The sequence below is a fragment of the Scleropages formosus genome, chromosome 19 (assembly GCF_900964775.1).
Source record: "Scleropages formosus chromosome 19, fSclFor1.1, whole genome shotgun sequence".
In the NCBI taxonomy this organism is placed as follows: Eukaryota; Metazoa; Chordata; class Actinopteri; order Osteoglossiformes; family Osteoglossidae; genus Scleropages; species Scleropages formosus.
This window is the reverse complement of record NC_041824.1, coordinates 5,907,845-5,932,068: the sequence shown is the minus strand read 5'-3', so window position 1 is coordinate 5,932,068 and position 24,224 is coordinate 5,907,845. Positions and strand designations below refer to the sequence as shown.

Genomic DNA, 24,224 nt, shown 5'->3' with positions numbered 1-24,224 from the left:
AGAGATGTGCAAAACATGTTGATCAGACCCTCTATGTGTTCAATCCACGCAGCACACGTCCAGAACACGTGTTACCTTTTTATTGTTGCTGCGTATGATGTGTAAAGTGTGTGTTTGCGTCCCTGGGCAAAGTTCAGAGCGATACAGGTAGCTAGGCAGCGCCCCACGAGGGAGACTACGAGATAAATGTGGGGGGAAAAAAAGAGTTGCTCGCTCCACCCTGTGTTATTTACCGTCGGCTGCTGTCAGGTAGCTGCAGCTCGGCGCTAAACACACGGTTCTTGTCTTTGCAACTGCTGTGACAAGTTCTTTTAGGAACGGTGTGCTCACCATGCCTGTTTTCAACCTCATTTCAGATTCCGGTGTCCTGAGACAACAGGTGAGCGGTGATGAGTGGGGCTCGTGGGGAAATGCTGTCGCTAATGCTGTCAGACCGTCTGCTGGGCTGTTGGGGTGACCACCACACGTATGTGTGTCAGGGAGGCATGAACAGGGAGTAGATGCATCACATTTTTCCCTCTAAAATTCTTGTTGCTTTGTTTTCTGGTCATACTGGAGTAAAAAAACAGGAGGGTTTAACTGTGCAGCTGCATGACCCATACACACACACACACACACACACTTATGCTTCTTCAAGCCTGCAAGCAAAGCTTGTAATGTTTTAAATTGTGGACATCAATGACATATGTGTGCTTAAAAGCTATGTGTTTCATACTTGCATAAAAACAGAACTTTAAATCAAATCTGTACCATGTTGACAAGGTTCAGCTTAGCACCTCCTTCCAGTTGCAATGAAAATTTAGCTCGGTGACGTTTAGATACTTAAAAACAATGCCATCAGTTTTTAGGCTTGACATGATGTGCAACTTTGTGTCCGTGTAGTAATTTTGTCTCTGTTACATGCAAACATGGCTGTTACTGTTGCAATCATATAATCTAATCATATCCGCGAGTGCAAGTTCTTGCAACAGAGACAACAGGACAAAGATGGTACAAAGTGTGTGTTTCCATGTCTACATGCAGGTATTTGCATTCACAGATCACATGATCTTTTCTCTCTCCCCCTACAGAAAAGACCAGATCATATCAGATCCCCAGATCCAGGTGTGTACAATTGATTGTGTAACAGTTTTTTTTCAATTCAATTTATTTTTCTAGATAAATTAGTTAAATATTAAATTAAATATAAAATTAGATCTAAAACAAAATATAAATTTGTTAAATATAAAATAAATAAAATAAATTTTTCCTTCTATTTACTACTTATACTGTAATTGTTTAATACCTTAAATAATTAATCTATTTGTTTTTGTAAATGCTGTATATATGGTGTGTCTATAGCAATAAGTATATGTACGACAGTTCCATATATAGTATTTATATATGTGTATTCATACATCTAATATATGTGTATATATATATATATTATATTATATATATATATATATAATATTATATATATATATATAAAATGTACAGTATGTAATTTTTACTGTATCCTTATGTATGATTTAATATGGTTAGATTGTTCTTAATGTGTTAATTACTGTAACAATAGTAATAATAATAACAGTTATAATAACAACAACAATGATAATATTTATTGTTGTTTTCACTGGATGCTTTGATTCAACGTCATTTCCAGCTTATATACTCAAAAACTTTGCACTGTTTACATATTTATACAGTTAGATGCTTTTCTGGTAAAGTAGCAGTGCAGTACCACGCTCAAGGGTACCAGTGCAGGGCCCTCGGTGAGAATTTTGAGCAGCAACATTCAGGTAGCTTTAAGTCTCTGAACAACAACAGAAACTGCAGGTGAATCTCAGACACCTGATGCGTGTGGTATGCATTGTCAAGGACTCTGAATTTGTTTTAACTTGTTATGGTTAGTTTTTAAGCGCGGTGCCTCCTGGGCATTGGCAGCACTCAGCTCACTAACTCAGCACGTCGAAGAGAGGGGACGCATATCTGTGTTTTATCCCTCAACTGTTATCTCTAATGCAGCCTGAAGCACAGTGGGCTGTTCTCAACATGCCTGTCCATGGAAACATCATGAGCTCTTCGCTATTTTATCCCATCTCTCTTCTCATCTCAAACAAACTCTAAAGTTAAATTACCGTGCACAGGGTACAGGTGAGCAAATGAGTACTTGAACATTCAGGTTTACTGGCAGCATTTCAGTAGATAGTTCCCTCAGAATTAGTGGAAAATTGGTACATTACCTGCCTTTACCATTCAGACTTTTCCATTGTTGCTTATAATGAGTCACCTATTTATACACACACACACACACACACACACACACACACACACACACACACACACACACACATTTTCAGAACCGCTTGTCCCATACGGGGTCGCGGGGAACCGGAGCCTAACCCGGCAACACAGGGCGTAAGGCCGGAGGGGGAGGGGACACACCCAGGACGGGACGCCAGTCCGTCGTAGGGCACCCCAAGTGGGACTCGAACCCCAGACCCACCGGAGAGCAGGACCATGGTCCAACCCACTGCGCCACCACGCCCCCCTCCTATTTATACAGTTGGGTTATTTTTACTGAATCAATTCAGGGTAAGAACCTTGATCACGGGTAAGACAGGAGGAGGTGGGATTTGAACCTGTGACCTGTGGGTTTGAACACAACAGTCCTTATCAATGCACCACCTACTGCCCCAATTCAGCCAAAAGGTAAATATTCTTTACGTTGACTGTGTCGGTTTTCCCAAAAGTGAAACATTTACATGTATTCACTTATCAGACGCTTTTCTCCAGAGCGACGTACATCTCAGAAAACAATACAATGGGTGCATCACATTAACAGAAGGAGGTTTGGATGCAGACACGTGATTCTAGAGTACAGTCAGTGTGTCACAATCCATCATATGAACCAGTGTACATCACACAAGTACCTGCATAAAGGTTTACTCATTATTCAACAATTTCTAATCCAAAAATGATGAAATATAAACAGTTACATTTTGTCATGCACTTAAGAGATCAGGGGAGAGTCCGAAAGATATGTTTTGAGACCCTTCTTAAATGTAGAGAGAGATTCAGCAAGTCTGAGGGAGAGGGGGAGGTCATCCCACCACATCGGAACCGGAACTGAAAACTATCGGGCTTTTGATTTTGGACCTTTCGTGCGTTGGATCACCAAGCGGGCAAAGGTGGAGGAGCGCAGCAGTCTGGTAGGGGTGTAAGCAAGTGATCAGGTCTTGTAGGGAGCAGATTTGCTGATAAACCTTAACTGTACATCAGCAACGTTTGTATGTGTGAAGGATTGTATCCCGACAGTGCAACGCTGGTATTGGGTCGTTTGTGTAAAAGTGTAAACTTTTTATTTTCATTTGTAGAACTGTATCTTCTTTCCTTGCTGAATGACACTGAAAAGGATGCATTTCTGAGCTCAGAGGCTCTCAGAAGAGCCAAGAAATTCGCTTGTTGCCTAATATATGTCGTCTTTGGTAATAGCTGTGTTAGAATGCGGAGGAATGTCCCTCAATGACATTGTCTCCGTACCGATGGCGGGCCCTTGTCCAGAGGGACACTCCGCTTTCACACTTGTGTTGCCTGTGTTCTGGAAGCCTCGACTTTTATAGCAGCCATAATGAGGGGGAAGGTGCTTTGCCCCAGGGCGAATCCAGGGAACTTTACCAGGCATTTGAAGTGCTGGTAGACCACAAAACCCCAAGCTAGTCCGTCACGCAGGGAGAACTGCTAGCGCAGCTGAATTCTTAACCACGCAGCACAGGTTTGGGGCGCTGTTCTCGGGGAAGAGCGGGAGGCTAATTCAATTACGCTGAACTCCCAGATGTGTGTTCATACGGCTCCCGCTGTTGAACTCTTGAAGATCCCTCGCGTTTTCTTGCCCGGCTGGGACGGCACGCTAAGAGGGGTGTGGAAGTTAAAGCAGAAGTAATTTGCTGTCAGAGGTAATGAAGAAGTACACCCGCTCCGGAACGCCGGGGAAACCAGTTGATTCCTCACGGGCAAATCGGAGAAATCCGAATCGTAGTTTTTTTTTTCTGTTGTTGACAGGGGTAAAAGGGGCTCATTAAGTAGAATGATGTTTCCGTAGGTTAGAGTTGGGTGGGATCAATAAGCAGGAAGTGAGGAATTCAACCCTTGAGGACGAATGGTTGTTGTTGGGCAGCCAGGGCAGCGTGGGCCGGACAGAGCGTACGCCGAGGATGGAGTACTGTGTCGGCGGCGGCTGTGCCAGGAGCGCTGGGCTGCGCTCCCTGCTGTAATGGACTCATGAATATTTGAAGTAAATGGGGTGAACCCTGGAATGACAAGCAGGGTTTCCAGCTCCGGTGCCTGCAGCACACCAAGAGCCTGCCCTGCCGCCTATTCTTACACGTCTCACACACACACACACACACACACACACACACACACACACAGTGTTTGCCTACCTTATTCAGGTAATTAATTCCTAAAAAACCCTTCATAAGTTGAATTATTGTAAGTCAAAGACATATCTACAGTCAGTATCAACAGTAAGAATTTTTATGCATTCCCCAGACCCAAAACTGACATTATTCTAAAATATTATCAAAACCCCCTTAAAAAGTACATAGTTCCTTCAGTACTTAACACTAGTTATCATAACAGAACATAACAGTACAGTTTCCTTCATTAATTAATTACTATATAATACTGTATGACTGTCTACCTGAACTTGTTCAGCTCTTTAGCACCTATTATGTATTTACTGTAAACTTAAACACTCACAAAGAAAACATATATACATATGATATTCTGTGTTCATATATTAATTCAACAGTAAGGAGAAAAGAAATCAATGAAAACAACGTGAACGAAGTGACACACAGTGGACAAGTGGACATGGTTTGGACAGTCCAAACGGGGACATGATCACTGACAAGGGCTGATGGAGGGTGAGAACTTAACGCAACACGAGGCAAACTGTAACTGAGAAGAAGAGCTCAGGGTGGCTCGGGTCTCGAACCTCCAAATCCGCTGCTCATGAAAGTGAAGAAATGCCTCGTAGGACAAATTAGGGGTATTAAATAAAACTCCGCATCAGGTTGCACTCCTCTAACCTCAGTGGGGGTATCTCGGGGGTTGACTGTACACACATTCACACATATTTATATATACACACACACACACACACACACATCTAAAAACACAATGTAGCACATAATACCCTCACACACAGTAGAAAGCCAAAACAGCAGTGCTCATATATACTAAACACAAGAAGATACATAGAGTACGCACAAGAAACACACACATCATAAGGCACGTGAACTGACATTGATAATGAACACACAGAATACAGAAACACACACAGACAATCCTGGGAGCTCATCTTCAGATGCCTCATGGAAGGCCCTGGAAGTGCTGTATTCTCCCGGCTTTGTGTACCGTTTGCTCGCGCGCACAAAAGACTTTCCGTACAGATGTGGGGCGGAAAAAAATTATAAGCACTTCACAAAAACGGCAAACGCTTGCCTTCCAGATGAATTATTCTTATTAAACGTTCCGTCATCTTAAGAGGAGCTTCAGAGCTCTGCTTGCTTTTTACTCCCCCTCGGTCCTTTAAGGCTTTGGCAAGAAGGCTGCTGCTCCCAGAGCTCTTTTTACAGGCTGTCGTGGAGAGAGAAAGGCTTGTCGCTCTTACTGGCACAGCTCCTTTGTCTCCTGTCCTCAAAGCGGGGGCCTGCGTGTGCCGCCCTCCCCCCAAGAACCGCGGGGCTGGGGGTTCTTTCAGAGACATCGCTGCCTTTCAAAACCGCTTTCAAGCAGGACCCGCTCCCCCCCCCCGACGTCCAACATCGGCGGCCACTTGTGCTCCTCGGCTCAGGCTCATTTCTCGTGACCCGCCGGGGGTAAGCCCCAATTTTAAGCACATCTCTTTTCTAATAGTTGTCAGAAAAAAAGCACGAAAGGCTCAGGGCCTGGCTCAGCCCCATGCGTCCCTGCGCCCGGCGCGGGTTTGCCAGGAACAGGAGCCTGCCTGGGCTCCCTAACCAGCAGCAAAAGACCTTTTGAGCTCAATTATGATAATTATGAAAAGCATCTCTCCAATCTGTAATTGGAATAATTTTTTCCAGCCTGCCACTGACAATTGGAGCCGGTCCGCAGATATTGGAACGGGCCGAATAATGAAAACAAATACGATCCGCCACAACCGCTATTCAGTGCGCGATGGCACTCTGTATCTGCTCTGGAAGCCTCTTCATAACGGCGTTGGAGTCCATGACTTTTCCATTAGCCCCAAACGGGTGGGAATCACTCATTTTGCATGGCGTGTTAGTGCCCTATTATAAATGGAGTCCATTTTCATTATGGTTCAAGCAGCTTGGAAGGAACAGAGACTCTTGACTGGCTCTAGAGATGGCTTTTTCTAGGATAAGCCGCCAGGGTGAATACATGGCTGGGAATGCACCATACGCATTTTTCTACATCCAGGATGAAAAACAACATAGGGCTATAAAGCGTATAATAATTTATAGAAGCTTATAGGTAACTTTGAGGAAGCAATGCCAAAAATTGACCATGTTTACATCAAAATATACATAAACACAGTACTGTGCAAAAGTTTTAGGGACTTGGTTGGAGAAGAAAGTTGTAAAGTGAGAATGCTTCCAAAAATAATGCTCATAATTAATAAACTTCCTACAAAGCTTAGTGACCATCCATTGTCAGCAACCACTTGTCCCACGTAGGGTCACGGCGAACTTGGCTGGGTCCCGCTCTCTGGTGGGTCTGGGGTTCGAGTCCTGCTTGTGGTGCCTTGCGATGGACTGGGGTCCCGCCCTGGGTGTGTCCCTTCCCTGGGTTAGGCTCTGTCTCGCCATGACCCCGCTCAGGACAAGCGGTCTCAGACTGTGTGTGTGTGTGTGTGTGTGTGTGTGTACAAAACCCTCACTGTAATGCTGTAACTTTTTGCAAAAGGAATGCTTAGAAATCTAAAATATACTCTTTCCCATCGACACTAATGCAGAAGACATTAAATAACCGTCCAAAACAAATATTTTTGTGAAACATCTAAGTGCCCAACACTTTTTGCACAGTACTGTATGTACAGTTTTTGGAAAGTGTAACAAGTTATGACGCAGTAATTATTGGACACACAGATAAAGCAGTAATTAAGTTTTAATTACAGTTAATAATTAATTAATGCTATTAATTAACATAATTCAAAGACAGGCTCTGTGTGGGTTGTAATCATAGTGGAAAGAAGAAGTAATACAAAAAAGCAGGTAAAAAGTAATTATAAGAAAGTTTATATATTAACAGATAATTTTACTGTATTATCTATCTATCTTTCTGTCTTTCTATATGTCTGTGTAAATTTCAGCCCTGATATCAATAGTAAAATAATTAATGTGGTATCATATTGATTTTCCTTTGCTCATGCACCCTTTGCATCCTTTATTATGATTGCAGTTTACCTTGTTTTTCGGTCAAAGTGCAGTAGTCACGTAAAGGTACAAACAGTACAAATGGGCTTGGAAATAGAACCGTATCGAGTATAAAAGAGGGCAACAGAGAGTTTAGTGGTTTAGGACATGTAGCGTAAAGATTGATGGGTTCCCAGCACTTCTGTAGCACCCTGATCAAAGAGCTTAGCCTGAATTACTCAAAGAAAAGGAAGAAAAGGGAAGAGTGCGGTGCTGCAGTGAGGAGGTCTGTCTGTTTTCCAAGAGCCCTTCTTCCAGGGTGGTCTTTGGTCATACTGAGTACAAGGGATACATCAACAGACTGAATGCTGCACTGGGACCCATGTTTCTCCTCTCCGTCTCTGCAGGCTTGCCGAAGATGCTTGCGATCCGCAACTACTACGGCATCCCGAGTCCCATGTGTGGCCCCCCTCTCCACATCCAGGTTGGAGACGTCATAGAGCTGATGAGTGCGGACCCCCACGGCACCTGGTGGCAGGTGAGGCAACATAGTGGAAAAACCTTATCTGGGCTCCTGGGAGCAAAGCAGTAATCTCCAAAACTGTCATGTGGCATCATGACATGGTCATATGGTGTCAAAGAATTTTTTATTTTTTTTGTGACAACAGATAATCACATTTTTGTAAATGGAAACTCAAAAATTGGTGGTCTTGCAACATCAGTGATTCGTTTTTAAAGTGTCACAATAGCACATTAAAATAGGCATGCAAACACAATGGGTTGTATAGTCATTCAACAGGTGCAGCTTCATCCAGGGGTTTGATGGCAGTTACTGAAAAATCTCAGTTATAACATGCACCCGTCTGCTAAATAGATAAATGTAAATGTAAATTTGTACAGGGAATTTGTTTATTCATAAACTTAAAGTGATCATTATTGATTTCAATTAAATTTATTACAATAAATATTTGATTAGTTTTTACAAATCCATGACATGAAGGATATACACACACACACACACATTTTCAGAACCGCTTGTCCCATACGGGGTCGCGGGGAACCGGAGCCAACCCGGTAACACAGGGCGTAAGGCTGGAGGGGGAGGGGACACACCCAGGACGGGACGCCAGTCCGTCGCAAGGCACCCCAAGCGGGACTCGAACCCCAGACCCACCAGAGAGCAGGACTGTGGTCCAACCCACTGCGCCACTGCGCCACCGCACCCCCCGGAAAATTTACATAAAACACAAAAAATGTGAACAGGAACAAAGTAGCTTGTGTAGTAGTTAGAACTGTTGCCTTTAGTTCCAAAGGTTGCAGGTTCAAAACCCACCTCTAGCTGTGGTACTTTTGAGCAAGGCACTTAGACTAAACTTCTCCAGTAAAATTGCCCACTTAAATGGGTAAATAATTACAAGTCACTTTGGAGGACAGCATCAGCTAAATGAATATGTATAATGAAAGAATCACTTGGAGATCTACTGGGGGGTTTCACATGCATATGTTTTGTTTTCGTGTGTAGGCTCAGCACAGTTCCCATCCAGGGGTAGCAGATGCCAAGGTTTAGGGCAATGCAGATCCTGCACGGTGGAAATGTAAATGGACATTATTTATTTATTTTATTTTCATGCAAAATTAAATTCTGGCCCTGCACGGAGACTGCTTAATGTCCACAGCCCCTCGGCGACAGTGGGCAGAATTACAGAACGCTGAAACATTCATCTCTCGCATAACTTGGAGACAATTATTTCTGTACTGGTGCCAGACAAATACAATCAATCACAGTAATTTCATTTTGCCCTTTGGCTGGCATCTGTTTACTCTAACAGGGTTATAAGTTTAATCTTTATCATGCACTTATCTGCAGCAAAACAAATAGAAGAGATTTTCAAGAGCACTGATAGAATGTTATTGCACTAAATGTATCGCGGACGTTTTACGAATTCGGTTCCTAAACTAATTTGCGCCGCAGGGCGATCTGCCTGAAAACGCTTTCTGCTGAGGCCAGAGGATGGCAAAGAAGAAAAAAAGGAAACAAATACGGCATAAATTCACATCAGATTATTTAACTATCATTTAATACAACAATACCAGCAGAAGCATTAGTATTGATTAAATTTGCGTTATTCCGTATTACATTATGGAGAACGCCACATAAATCAGAGAGGGGCACAGTCGACGTGTGTCATATTCCGTATTGGATATAGATGAGCCAAAACATAGCACCAAACCGTTACGAGTGATCGGTTCTTTACAAGAATATTTGAAAAAAAGATTTTTACAGATGCTCGAAGATGGAAAAACGTATTATGGAGCAGTCAGCCGTTCAGCAAAAACCCCAGTTTGGAACAGCAGCATTTTTAACAAAAATATGTGTCTCTCTTGTAGACAGCTCGTATGACAAAGACAGCTCATGTTTTAACCCGACATAAATGCAAATAGCGTATTTATTGCAGGAGTTCCGGCACACTGATGTAAAAATGTGGTTTATGGTGTAAAATGATGAAAAAGGTGTTATTAATTTCTTGGCTGGCAAGCATTTTATCCAACTTGGCAGTTTTACTGGAGGATTTCAAGTAAAGTACCATTCTCAAGAACCCTCCTGGATCCGACACTCTTCAGTTTTTTTACCATAGCACGCTATCGTTGTACCGTTCAGGTAAAGGCTGGACAAACATCTGCTGTCAGCCAAGGGCTCTTTGTGTTTTTACACTAATGAAGTCCTTCCATTAAGAGAAATTGCAGTATAATTATCACTGGCAGTAAATAAACAATGGTTTTCTATTCATTATTGCCACAATAAGGAAATGGAGTAACCACTACTAATGAAACAGAGTAATTTGTTGTGGTTTCAGGGTAAGATCCTACCTACGAGAGATGCTGGATTCTTTCCAAGTGATGCTGTGAAGCCGTGCCCGTGCGTAAGTAGAACTTCTAAACTAACTTGTTCACTAAAATTAGCTTTACTTACTTAAACATGTGAACTACCATTCACTTAAACCACGCCCAGTATCAGTAACAGCTTGTCCAATGCAAGGCCGTGGAGGTCCGGAGCCTATCCCCCACAACTGCTTGTCCCAATCAGGGTCACAGAGAACCAGAGCCTAACCCAGCAACACAGGGCACAGGGACATACCCAGGACAGCACACCAGTCTGTTACAAGGCACCCCTATCAGGACTCAAACCCCAGACATACTAGAGAGCAGGACCCTGCCAAACCTGCCATACCCCCCCTCCCCCCCCATCCAAAGATGTGTAGTTCAAGTGAATTGGTGACGCTAAATTACCCCAATGTATGAATGTGTGTGTGTGTGTGTGCCCTGCAATGGACTGGTGTCCTGTCCAGGGTGTCCCCCTCAGCTTTCCTCCAAGTGATTCCGGGATAGGTTTTGAACCCGGAACTCAAAGTGGTTATCAAAAGTGAGTAAGTTTGCATTTCACAACTGTGTTCACACTCCGGAGACGTGCGGAATAAGGAGATGGTAAACCACTTCCATTAATGCGACTGATAAATTCAACTCAACAGCCCTTGTTTTAACCACCTGTATTTTTGGTTTTATTATTAGACAAATGAGCTACACAAGAACAAGGTTGCTCAGATGGTTGTATTACTTTGCCTCCTTTTTTTTCCTAAATATTGCTTAAATTACATTTTTGTTACTAAGCACTTTCTGGAAATTCTTCTGACTCCTTTTGAAGGTGATGCTTTTGGCCATTAGGACTCTGCTAATGCGAGAACTTGTTTGTGTCTTTATCTGATATAGGTTCCAAAGCCAGTGGACCTCTCTACTCAGCCCTGGTATGTTCCTATATTAAAAATGTATAATTTCTCAAGCGTATGAAAGGTGAAATGAAGCATTTCACCAACGATAATGATAGCGAGATGTCACAATGTAAGTAGCCAATTTCAAAAGCCATTACAAAATAAAGCCATTGTTGAAATATAAATAAATAAATAACAAAATCTTTCTATGTTTTAATAACAAGCACAATTTGGGAGAAATAACCTCCAAGTCCTCTATTTTTCTGTGTGACATTAATGAAGCAGACCAGATAATCCATAATGTTCCTGTGTCGCCTTAGCCAAACTGCAGTAGTGTGATAATGTGGTAACGATTTTAGGAGGTAACCGGAAGGCACTACCATTGTCCTCCGACTGGGGGGGGTCTGGTGGCCCAGCTGATGGCCTATCTGATGCTAATGTGAATTCTTCAGGTTTGCGGGGCCCATGGAGAGGCTGCAGGCTGAGGCGGAGCTCATAAACAGGGGCAACAGCACCTACCTGGTGAGGCACCGCAGCAAGGAGTCCACCGAGTACGCCATCAGCATAAAGTAAGTGACCCACAGGTGTGAGCAGAGGTGGCCACTTGTAAACCACTTTACACCTCACGGGGTTAATGCGGCCCATGAAATCACACCATTAAGCAAATTCCTTTTATTGGGGGTTGCTTTACCACAATTACTAACTGAATACCACCATTCCCGGACAAAAATATTATGTAAAATAAAATATTAGCAGCATTTTTTGTTCTTGACAATGATAACATCAATGAATATTGTAATATTTGTAACAGAAACGATTGAATTCCACTATTTATTATCCAAACTATTAACACTGGAATGAATAATTTTTGTCACCTTTGGAATCCGACTCGTAAATCACAGTTGAAACACAGTTTTTGACAGCTGGTGGCATAGTGGTTAGAGCTGCAGCCTGTGGATCCAAAGGTTGTAGGTACAATGTCTTCCTCCCTTGAGCAAAGTACTTACCTTCAATTGCTCTAGTAAAATTACCCAGCTGTGTAAATGGATAAATAATTGTCACCTTAGCACTATAAGTTGCTTTGGAGAAAAGGGTCAGCTAAATTTAATTTACTGTATTTTAAGGGTTAAAGCTTTAGCTAACTGAGTTAATGCTTACATGTTTATCCAGTTAATGTTATTATGAGTTATCTGAATCTGCCATTTCAGATGTGATTGTATATTACCTTAATAATTGTCTGAAGTACAGTCATTAGTTTGCTGGTATGGATGAAGAACAGCGTCTGATCGATTTGCAGAGTGAAGCATAGCGTAGGCAGTGAATAAAATACCTGTTGTGCATGTAAAACCGCTGTGTTACTGTGAAAAAAAGCAGCTTTAGTAAACAATAAGCCTGTTGCATGAAGAATGACAAATTCTTAAAAGTTTTGAGCTATAGTGCCGCTACAGTTTTCAGTGTAATGACAGCTTTGGACCTTAGAAGATGAGAGAATCGAAAAGGTTCCAGTTGTCCCACTGAGAGTCAATGAATTGCAGCATCAGGACTGGAGTCACCACTCTGCTGAGGCTTCCTTTGCGCTCATCTTTGCAGCATCCAGTCAACTGATTTTTTTTTTTTTACACAATCTTATTCTGATTTCTGTTGTTTTCAGCATATTATTTGCTGTATTTTTTGTGCTTCCGCTACCATTAAAGATGCTCAACATAACAGTTTGCCGACAGGCCGGAGGCGACGTCTGTGAAAGGATGTGTTCGGTGGCAGCCCTGCCACTCGCCAAGCAGGTCCGTTCTAATAACCCGGTGTTTTACATTGCTTCAGTGCTGTGTGCTTGTCAGGGAGGAGCTGCTCCATGAATTTCCCGGCAGCGTCGCTTAATTTATTGCCCTTCCTGAAGCCTGGCGACTGTGCGGTCTCACCAGGAATGAAGTCCTAATTGCCTGCACGCGCACTACATTTGTGCTTCAGATTGTGTGGAAGGGGCCCTTTTTGTAGGGTTATATACCCTGCAAAATAAAACGTACTTGAAACAAATATCACGCTCGCTTCAACCTCAGCCCCGGCAGCGCAGTACATCTCCTGTCACGGGTACGGTACGTGAAAATAAAAATCCCCGGGATTTTGAATTAAGTTTGGCATTTCGGTTTATAATAGGCACGTCATTGGATTTCTTAATACAAATTATGGATTAGGGCCGATATTAGAGGGCTTATTCCGCTACTAAGCGATAAGAGGCTCATTCAGGAAAGTATCGTAAGACAGACAAGGATGACAAAATGGTTCGCATCGGGCCCAAACCTGCTGTCACGACCACGCACGCACCTCAACCAGCAGCACCTGACTCCAATTAGGCACCTGTCCACAATCGGAGTATTCATCTATAAAAACCATGCCCAGCTCCGTCCTAGTTGGTGAATCTCTTAGAGACAACCATCCCTCCTACAGCCATGACGCTTCCTCAACGCCTTACCTATCCTCCTCCGAGAACCTTGCTCCTTGTTCCCTTGCCCGTCTCCCCATCCATGTTCCTGTTTCCTACAGCACCGAACCTCGCTTCGCATCATCGACCACATCTTTGGATTCTCCTCTCGGACCACGTTTGCACCTCGTATTGAACCATGCTTCCCCCCGACTCAGAGTATTGCCCTGTCCCAAGTATCTTAATAATAAACGATCCCGCAATTGGGTCCACGCCCGGGTCTCCGGTCTGTTCTTAGCAACACCAGCACCCTACACGAAATGTTAGCTATTATGTACGAAACAATATTTTTTGTTTTTACATTTGATTTTTCTTTAATATTTTTTACGTTTTATGTACATTTACGTTCCATGTACATTTAGAATGCTTCCCAAAACCAATGCTCATGTGATGCCGCTTTAGTTATGTCCCACTCCTATACAGGTCCTCAAATTTAGGCCGCCTCCTTGACTTGTAAATACTGTAGGGTGATGGAATATCAGGCCCCTCGACTGGTCCTCTTGTCCTTTTTGGGTCATTACAGCAGCACTCAGCCCTGCAGAGGTCCGAATCGATTGCCACAGTCGACGGGAAATTACACTCATTACTTTTTCATCAACCACAGGTACAACAATGATGTGAAGCACATCAAGATCCTGAAAAGAGACTGCTGCTTCTACATCGCCGAGAACAAGAGGTTCCAAAGTATATTAGTAAGTACTCGGCTTGTTCAGATTCAACGTTCGGCTACGTCCAAAAAAAAACTGTACTTTGCAAGGTGAAATTAGAGACTTCACCTTGGCAGGCAAGCGTTTACGGTTTAGAATACAAATCGTCCTTGTCACATTTTTGTTTCAATGTCTTACTTTGACGTTTAGTGTATAAAAACAGATGTGTAACATTTTCATTGCTAGGTGTGGTATTTCAAAATAGTTGGAAATAGTATGACAGTAATCAGGATCTTTTCTAGTGTGAATGATGGTGACAATTCCAGGGGCCCAACACCTGGTGAGGCCCTGGAAAAATTCTGGTAATAATTAATTTATTCTGTGTGAAAAAGGGGGAGGGAGGCAGAGCAGTATTCTTTCAGGGGAGCAGAATCCCTTGCTATGCCCATGATAGTTTTAATATATATTATGAACTAGTAAATAGTTTTCGATTCAATTTAAAATTTTATGGGTTCCATTATTATTGGAGGGTGCTATACTAATAGCAAATGCAAGTGCATAACATTTTTTAAGCGTTTGCTTGGTTTCCACAGTGATGGCTGTGTGTATATATGTATAAAATTAAATACATAAAGAATTATACATTACTGTGTCAGCACAGTGGCTCTGCACCTGGGTGATGTGAGAGAACATGGGTTCAATCCCCACTCATGTCTGTGTGGAGTTTGCATGTTCTCCCCGTGTCTGCGTGGGTTTCCTCGAGGTGCTCTGGTTTCCTCCCACAGTCCAAAAACATGCTGTTCAGGTTCACCCATAGTGTGTGAGTGACAGAGTGTGTGTGTTCCACTGATGTATGGATGAGTGACCCATTGTAAGTAGTGTATCTAACAGTGTAAGTCACCTTGGTCAATAAGTGTATGGGCTCATAACACTACATAGAGTTCACCGGAAGTTGCTTTGGAGAAAAGCATGTCCTAAATAAATAAATGTAAATGTAAGAGAGGGAGACAAAGATTTGTTATGTGTAGAACAGAAAGTGTCAGCCACCGTATTACCCTGAATTCCTGGACTTCATTATTTTACATTAGATTTTGAAGTTCCAGATTTAAAAATGTTTGGAGTATGAAGTAAAAGGGCTTGCTTGTGGAAAGAGTGTTGGCATGTTGGCTTGAACACCTCTGCATTTACTTTCCTGGGAAACAGGAGCTGATTGATTACTACAAGCATCACTCCCTGAAGGAGGGCTTCCGCAGCTTGGACACCACGCTGCAGTTCCCCTACAGAGAGACTGAGAATGCTGCTGCGGTACGGACCAACCGGCACGGGGCAAACAGTAAGTACCCATTAGCAGTCGAGCCAATGCTCTGCCTTTGGATGAGCTTTTCCTAAAAAAAACTCCAGCTGGGGAGAGACGAGCTGCTGGAGGTATTATATTTGTGGGAGTGCATCTGTGTGTAAATGGGCTCATGATAAGGGTGTCTACCGAGTACATGAATGTGGACAGTGTAATTATTCTAACGTACGTCCACTGGCCACTTTATTAGGTACACATAGCAAGTTCTATGGGGGGCCCTCTTTTGGCTCCAGAACAACATGAATATAGCAACAAGCTGCTGCTGACATTTCCACAGTGTAATTGAATTTTATTACAAGTACAGCTCAAAGCGACTTAGAACATTAAGCTAACTACCATTATTTACTCATCTGGGCAATTTTACTGGAGTAATTTAGGGTAAGTACCTTGCTCAGGGGTACTACAACTGGAGGTGGGATTCAAAGCTGCAATCTTTGTGTCCAAAGACAGCAGCTTTAGTCACTACTTTACCAGCTCCTCTGTTTAGAAGTGGCTTCACACAGATTTTTTGGCGGTACCTTCGTTCTGATATCATCATGTTCCACCTCAAAGCAAAGATGCTGCGTTGGCTTGAGATATATGGGCTCTGCGGGCCACTGGAGTAAAGTAAGGGCACTGTCATGTTTGGGGAACCATCCTGAGATGATGTGTGTTTTGTGACATGGCACATTGTCTTATGTCTTCAGAAAGGCTGGAATGGAGTAAAAGGATGCACCTGGTCTTCAAGAATTTTCTGGTACTCTTTGGCATTCAAATGATGCTAAGTGATGTGCCAAAAATCATCCTCTGTACCAGTCAGTACCGGCCAGGTGTACAAAATAAAGTGGCTGGTTAAGTGCATTCATTTATTTTTTGTTCTGTTTTGCGCTTGCTATGTGATTTTTCTATCTTAGAAAATTTTATTCATTTTGATTGAATTTATTCATTTAGCTGATGCTTTTCCCAAAAGCGATTTACAGTTTTAAGCTACTTACAGTGATTTACAACATAGTCATAGAGCAGGGTAATTTTTACTGTATTAATTCTAGGTCTGTACCTTCATCAAGGATACTACAGCCAGAGGTGGGATTTGAACATGTGTCCTTCTGGCTGAAAGGCGCCAGCTTTAAACATTTCACTAGCTGGTGGTTAATATAAATGAATAATTTAATGATTAGACTCTGAATAACAGTTACAAAACACTAAACTATCAATTTATAGGTACGTCCAGCGTGGATGCAGGACACAAATAACTTTATTTTTTGCTTTTCTTTTAACTGTTTCTGTGCTGAATTCATGTGTGCTTTTACACACAGCTCTTGAGGTTGTAGATTTTACTATAATTTATGTGATACAGTTTTTAATGCGTCTGGCGGCAGGTACAGGCGATGAGGGGTCACCTGGCACTTTGCATGGACACGTGTGGTCACCAGAACAGGCACATGGGTTAAATCCTGTGTCGTGAGCACAAGGCCTCTGCCGAGCACAATCTCCAACTGATGGAGCGCTTCTGACGCACTGCAATCAGGGCTTAGATGAGATTTCATTGAAGCACCATATGTCATGAGACAAAAGTCGAGGAAAAAAACTCCAGAGATTGCTGAAGGTCGCCGTGGTACGTGGGGAAGATTGGCTGGATCGTGAGCCTCCTGCTTTATCCTTGAGCAGAGCTTGTCATTCAAATTCCTCCTCCTTTGGAGCAAACAAACAAACAAACAGGGTGGGCTGGTGGGAACAGCACAGCCCCCAGTGAAGGGAGCTCAATTTAGGAGGGAATATTTGTTCTTTCCTCTTTTCCCTTCCTTTTGCCTTCCCTTCATTCTCTCAAAGGCTTGCTTTCAAAGAACACAAACACCTTTTCTCCCAACGATTTTCTGTATTGTTTTATGTTGCTCTAGCAATATTTGCTTGCTTTTAAAATCATCACTTTGCGATGTGCCTTTTCTTCTCGTACCGCATGCAGGAAATGTGTAATCAAACCACTGACGCAGACAGCGGAACAAATAACTTGCCCTCAGTGCCCCGGCGTTGTGGGTCTTATCTCTGTTAAAAAGAAACAGCATTTTAAGAGGTCTACACAAGAGATACTGTAAATGTATGATTAAAATCGGTTTTTTGAGAGTTCATCTGTTTGTTGCCTCATGAGGCTGATCAGATTTATAGAGCCTCAGTGTTTGATATTTATAGCTTGTGTAACTCATAGTTTTTTTTTTATTTTTATGGAGCAGTGGTGATGCTCGATGTATTCTTTTTTGCTGCTTGATCCCTTTGGTTGGCATCTATACCTCATCCCTTGGCTCTGTCATTGACTGTCCTGGGTTTTGCTTTCACTACTATTCTGATGATACCCAGCGTCTCCTTTCTCCCCACCGACACAGACGTATCCTCTCACATCGCTGCCTCCCTCTTGGACATCTCTGCTAGGATGACTGATCAACGTCTGTAACTCACCCTCTCCAAGCCCGAGATCTTTCATCTCCCAGCAGGTCCTTCCACCTGTCTGGAACTCTCTATCAAACAGGAACATTTGTTCATTTCATCCTCTTCATTGGTTGAGGGTAACAATCCTCTCAAGTCTCTGCTTCACCCAACACATTGAATTCATAACCTGATCCTTCAGATTCATCCTGTATAACTATATCTACAGGATCTTCCCATATCACACAGCACTCTCTACCGAGCTTCTGATACAGGCCATGGTGGTATCCCTCCCTGAAACTACCCAATGTCTGATCTTCCTGCCTCCATCATCACGCATCTCCAGATGATTGAAAAATCGAAAATTGAAAGTCCTTAGTTTTGTGCTTTTGGTTCCAATGTTGGAGGATGAGCTCCCCCCTGTCCCTCAGAGCTGCTGAGTCCCTCTCAACATTCAAGAAGAGTCTCAAATTATATCTCTTTCAGACTCACTTCTCTCCTGATTTCCTCTCTGCTCCTTAATATCTGCCACCATCACCTCTGTATTTCTGATCAGTTCTATAGACAGTTACTTGTGTAACGTGCGCCAACAAAAATGGTGGTGTTGGACAAACTGCCTGTGCTTTGAGAATCGTGTGTCTGTATCTATAACTCTTCACCTGCTGGGAAAGGCACTTTTGTTTATTGCTTACTGTGGAGAAAAGTGCCTGCTAAATGAATAAAAGTAAATGTAAATGTATGAAGATTTCCCTCTCACGGATGGTAGAAATATAACTTTCAGCATTACCATAAGAAATGTGCGGCATCTTTTTGGGATATTTTGGGATGAAAGTATTTCTGTTTTGGGTGTGCAACTTCCTGATGGTATCTGGAAGAAATATGGGCTTAATGAAGTGCATGTGAGTTTGAAGCCTTCCCTGTGCTCTGACATCACATTGTACTGTACTACTCGGCATCATTAATAAACACATGCACTTTCTTCAGTCTTTGGAGCAATGTGTATAAAAGGTATGTAATCAGATGTTTTGATATGTAATCCGGAGGCTTCGGAAAGCCTCAAAAGTCTTGTTTCATTGAACAAGATGAAGATCTTCTCATTTTCTGGAGAGAAAAAGACAGGTAGAGAAGAAGTGCTTTTATGTCCCATCTACCCACACATGGACTCTTATGTAAAATCACTTTTTAAAGATCAGTGGTGTAACTGCTGAAACCTTCTTAAACTATTATCTTTTCGGCAAAGAACGAAATTGCGAAAGAGGGGCCTGATGCAGCTGGAAAAGTGTGTACCATGAGGGAGACTGTGTGTTGCTTTCAGCGGGAGACAGAGAGAGAAGTGGAGAAGCACAACAGGAAACAGTGACGCAGCTGAGGCTGATAGAATGTGAGTGGAAATGGTGAATTTCACCCAGGGATTACAGTCAGGCTGCATCGTCCTGCACTGTGGCGTCGCAGACAAACCTCCCCCAGCCCCCCCGTTGATGTCTTTGTTCATGATTGAAGCTTTCTGTCCCAGACAGAGTCATGGGGGGCTGCTTCCGAAAGGCTGAGAACATGTGAACCTTAGATAGATAGATAGATAGATAGATAGATGTTCAGAAAGTATTCAGACCTTTTCACTTTTTTTCACATTTTTCATCTTCTGGTAAAATCTTTTTCCCCCCCCTCAATCTATACTCAATACCCAATAATGACACACCAAAAACAGGATTTTAGAAATTTTTGCAAATTTATTAGAAAGAAAAAACTGGAATATCACACTGACATAAGTATTCAGACCCTTTGCTATGACACTTGACATCCCATTGCTGTTGATTGTCTTTGAGATGTTTCTGCACTTTGTAAATTGAATTAATTGGACATGGTTTGGAAAAAAATTTGAAAAAAAGGTGAAGATTTTATGAATGCATTGTAGATAGATAGATAGATAGATAGATAGATCCATCCATTTGTGCCAATGGAGTGAGGACCCATCATAGAGCTTACATCCTACACCTGACCTCGGGTCGACCATTGGAGCAGCGCAGCTGGACCAGCGTGTTGGTGAAAGTGCTCCTCTTTTGATCCAAGGTGGCGATGGTGTGTTGAGGGTGCGAGTCTATGTCTATATCCTTGCTAGATAACAGTGCCGAGGTGGGTGTCCTCCGGCCTCTGCGGCAGTCAGCGATCGCCATGGGCACCCCGGTCGATAGCGGCCGTCTTTCTCTTTGAGTTGCTGCTCTTTATTCCAGTCAGGAGCTGATTGTGCAGCTTTTTCTTGCCCTGCCACATCTAATTAAACCTTGTTTTCTCTTCTCTCCCCTCCCCCTCTAAAGCTCCGCTGCTCTGTGGCTTTTCGTTTGTAACTCCCGGCGGCTACAGCTTTGCACCTCCCACCTCTGCTCCCTTCTGGTCAGGTACAGGTAACAGCTTTCTCTTCCTCCCCTTCGACTGGTTTCAGCCACCTGACCAGGCCTGTCCCATCCAAACCTGCTACAGTGCTCCCTCTCTTCACCCCCCAAAAGCTCTTTTTTTGGCATTTTTCCCCTGTATGTATTTGTTCATCACTGTGCACATATATATATATATATATATATACGGAGCCTGCTCTCTGGTGGGTCTGAGGTTCGAGTCCCACTTGGGGCACCTTGCAATGTACTGGCGTCCTCTCCTGGGTGTGCCCCCTCCCCCTCCAGCCTAGTGCCCTGTGCTGCTGGATTAGGCTCTGGTTCGCCATGACCCTGCTTGGGACAAGCGGTTTCAGTCAGTGTGTGTGCGTTACTGACAGCGATACACACTAATGCATATAAATATAAAGATCAATACCATTTTTTCAAACCATTGCTTTGTAATGATTTACACACAATAAGAGCAGAGAGAGCAACATGTTGTTGGTATGCAGCAAGCGCAGGCTCACACACGCCTGCCGGCAGGCCTCTCCTGTCTCAGATTTCCATATTTTTGTCTGATCCTCTGCGGCAAAAAAACACTGCTCCCATTTTCTCACTTCATGTGCATAAAAGCCAAGACATAATAAGACAGTAAGACAACCATTCACCAGTCATTTTTTATACTGTATAATTTTTAATATGCAAAATAGATTGTGAGTGCAAAATATTGTGAGTGTATGTGTGTATATATATATATATATATATATATATAGACACACACACAATATTTTGTCATTGTTCAACTTTACAGAATATATGTAATATATATAGCTATAGATAGATATTCATACAGACACATATATAAAAATATATATATTGAACAGGCGGCTAGTACATATGAATGGTTCCGAACCCCAGACTCACATGCCTTGGCTGCAAATATGTGGTGGCGTCACACACAGTTCTGGGTCTTCTGCTCAGCCGTTTGTCTTGTGTCTTTCAGTGTTGAGTCCCAAGGTGGTCGGCGTCGCCATCGCCCGCTACGACTTCTCGTCAAGGGACACGCGCGAGCTTTCGCTCCAGGAAGGGGACGTGGTGAAAATCTACACCAAGATGGGTGCTAATGGATGGTGGAGAGGAGAGGTCAACGGCAGGGTGGGTATTGCAGACCCCCACTTTCTCAGGGCAGAACTATGTTTCTGTTTGTCTGATACTTTTCTTCAAAGCAATTTACAACCTGAAGCAACTTACACTGACTTTCCTAATTATCCAGCAGGTTAATTTTTCCTGTATTAACCGGGTGTAAGAAGAGGTGGGATTCAAACCTGTCTTTTGAGTCAAAAGGCTGCAGCACTAACCGCTACGCCACCTACGCCCAATTAACTCACCAGTGAAGCAAACGAACTTCACACTTTTCTTCACGGCAGCTTACAGTGTTAAGCCCCTTAAAGTTATTTACCCATTCATACTGTTAGGTAATTTTACTGGAGCGATTTAGGGTAAGTACTACAGCTGGAGGTGGGATTCTAACTTGCAACCTTTGGGTCCAAAAGCAGCAGCTCTAACCACTTTGGTAACAACTGCCCCATTAAACAAATGAACGAACAAACGGACGGACGGTCAAACAAACAAACACAGGGATTGTTGTGAGTCCTTTATTCCTCTTATGGGAATGGGATCTCCAGAAAATTGCATCCCTTTACCAAACCATTTTGTGTCGTTCCAAGGGTTCCAGGGATGATCTTCTGGGCTTGGCTGTCTTTGGCTCATATTGGCCAAATAACTAAGGTCAAATCCCTGCTGAGTCTCCATAACTCGCACCATGGAAAGGTCCGAATGCGCACTTCAGTCTCACCTGGAGCGCCGTCAGTCTCAGCACCCAGCCCCTGGTATCTAGCCTATGGTCCTGTGGACTGGATTCGAATTGCCTGTCGCCTCCATAGAGCTGTGGCTAAAAGCGTCATTTACAGCTCAGCCCCTTCTGCCTTCAGCCAGATGCCACCAGCATGGTGACGTCTCACCTTCACATCTCGCAGCGTCTCACCTCAGCTTACTGTAGGAGCGAGACATCTAGGACACCTTTTCCAGTATCTCCACTTGCTCACACAGGGGCAATGTGAGAAGGACCAGAAAGCCCGACCCGCCTCCAGAACTCGGGGCTTTCTGTGAGACGGCAAGATGGACTTACATTTCCTGCTGCGAAGATCTCTCTCAGTAGCCTTCACATTGCACTTCATTTTATCATGGATGTACCAATGGTTCCATTCCAACAACCCATCATAATCCGACTGTCATCATTCAAAATTTTATTTTTTATATTTTCTATATATTATATATTATAAAATTCAATCTTGTGAACCATAAGGATATATAATCAATTAACATGTATGAACGTATTTTTTAAGACTAATTTCATGTTAAACTAATAACATAGAATAATAATAATGATCCAAATAGAGTGCAGTAATTGTAAAACGAAATACAGTACAGGTAATTATTTATTTATATCGTAGTTAATATTCTACGATATTCATTAATGAATAACAAACACTCATGTTTTCGCTTGCTGGCCATTTTAAATAAAAAGTAACTTGAGGGAATCACAAAATGGAAAGTTTTAAAAACCAAACAAAACCAGTGATAGACCCCCAAACACTGACAGAGACCCAAACGGTTAGCAGTTATGGGGTCTTGCGGGATCACGAGAGCTGATGTTACCGTCTAGCAGATGGAGTGGTCAGAGATATAGACGTTATGACCAAATGTTGGGACTCAAAAATAATATAATAAGGTTTATGGGACGGTGGTCATAAATCCGGTTGGTTTTAAGTCGAATGTGTTGTAAGTCGAGGATCGCCTCTGTGTGCAGTAGCAGCATGTTTGAAAGGTAAACTACTCTTAGTTACAGATAACGGAGGCCAGACTCTGTGGGTGAGTCGCCAGATTGAGGCCTTAAGTAGGACGGTGACAAACTGCTACTGGATATTATTATTACCGTGCTGTTACCCCAGTGCAACTCTAGTGCGCCGCCTCAGTAGCCCGGTGCAGCAAGCATTGTGGGCAATGTACCGTGAAGGATGTGTCATCTTCCCAACATCCTGAACAATCACGGTTATGTGTTGGCAGATGCCTTTCTTGAAGGAGGATCGTGTTACACTGTTATTACTGCAGTGTGTTCACCAGGCTAATTCTGAACTCTTGCTTCTTTCTCTTTTTCTTCATTGTGCTGGCAGGTGGGCTGGTTCCCCTCTACGTACGTGGAAGAGGGCGAAGAGTGACGCAGGGAGACCCCGGAACGCTGTCCCACCGGGCGTACGCCTTCCATTGTACCTCCCCCCACCCCCCCAGCTGCCTCCCTCCTCCCAGATCCCGGCGGTGGAGGAGTCGAGGGCCCTTGGCGATTTCTCTGCGCTGACAGATTAATGGGGACGTGAGGAGCGGCGCTGCGAGCGCCTCTCAGTCTTCCTGCTGGAAAGAAGGAGAGAGTGCTGGGACATGGGGCAAGACTCCTCCCGCTCCAGAAGATGCTCACAGACCCAGACAGCTTCATCGCACCCGTCACTCTTCCGGCCCCCTCACGACAGCAGCTGCCTTCGCTGCTAAATATTTAACTGCCCCCCCCCCCCCCCCCAGTTCTTGACTGAGTCGTCCTCCTCCTCATGGATGCGTAGGAATGAGAGGAAAGACTTTTTTCTGCTGCGCAGAAACTTCCTGTGGCCCGACCTTGCATTTGTCCCGCTCACCTGAGCTATTATTGATGACTTCCTCGTGGCCCTCGCACCCCCAGCTGCACCACGCCGCTCCCCCGCCCCCATCACGGATTACAGTCACTGCC

The 24,224-nt window shown here is 43.4% G+C and overlaps 1 protein-coding gene across 3 annotated transcripts in view; it reads left to right on the top strand.

The window, feature by feature from the left end:
- The window catches only part of vav3 (vav guanine nucleotide exchange factor 3), a 73,373-nt gene extending 49,359 nt beyond the window's left edge, over window positions 1-24,014 (top strand). The window contains exons 18-28 of one of the 3 annotated variants that reach the window (XM_018741206.2): window positions 357-379; window positions 1,071-1,104; window positions 7,793-7,923; window positions 10,241-10,306; window positions 11,151-11,185; window positions 11,602-11,718; window positions 14,230-14,317; window positions 15,476-15,605; window positions 20,336-20,416; window positions 21,393-21,544; window positions 23,623-24,014. In XM_018741206.2, coding sequence (XP_018596722.2) covers window positions 357-379; window positions 1,071-1,104; window positions 7,793-7,923; window positions 10,241-10,306; window positions 11,151-11,185; window positions 11,602-11,718; window positions 14,230-14,317; window positions 15,476-15,605; window positions 20,336-20,416; window positions 21,393-21,544; window positions 23,623-23,667 — 902 coding nt within the window. In that variant the 3' untranslated portion in view covers window positions 23,668-24,014. Of the gene's footprint in view, window positions 1-356; window positions 380-1,070; window positions 1,105-7,792; window positions 7,924-10,240; window positions 10,307-11,150; window positions 11,186-11,601; window positions 11,719-14,229; window positions 14,318-15,475; window positions 15,606-20,335; window positions 20,423-21,392; window positions 21,545-23,622 lie in introns of all 3 variants that reach the window. The other 2 variants (XM_029246190.1, XM_018741207.2) reach the window with 2 other exon arrangements.
- Window positions 24,015-24,224: the final 210 nt, after the last annotated feature.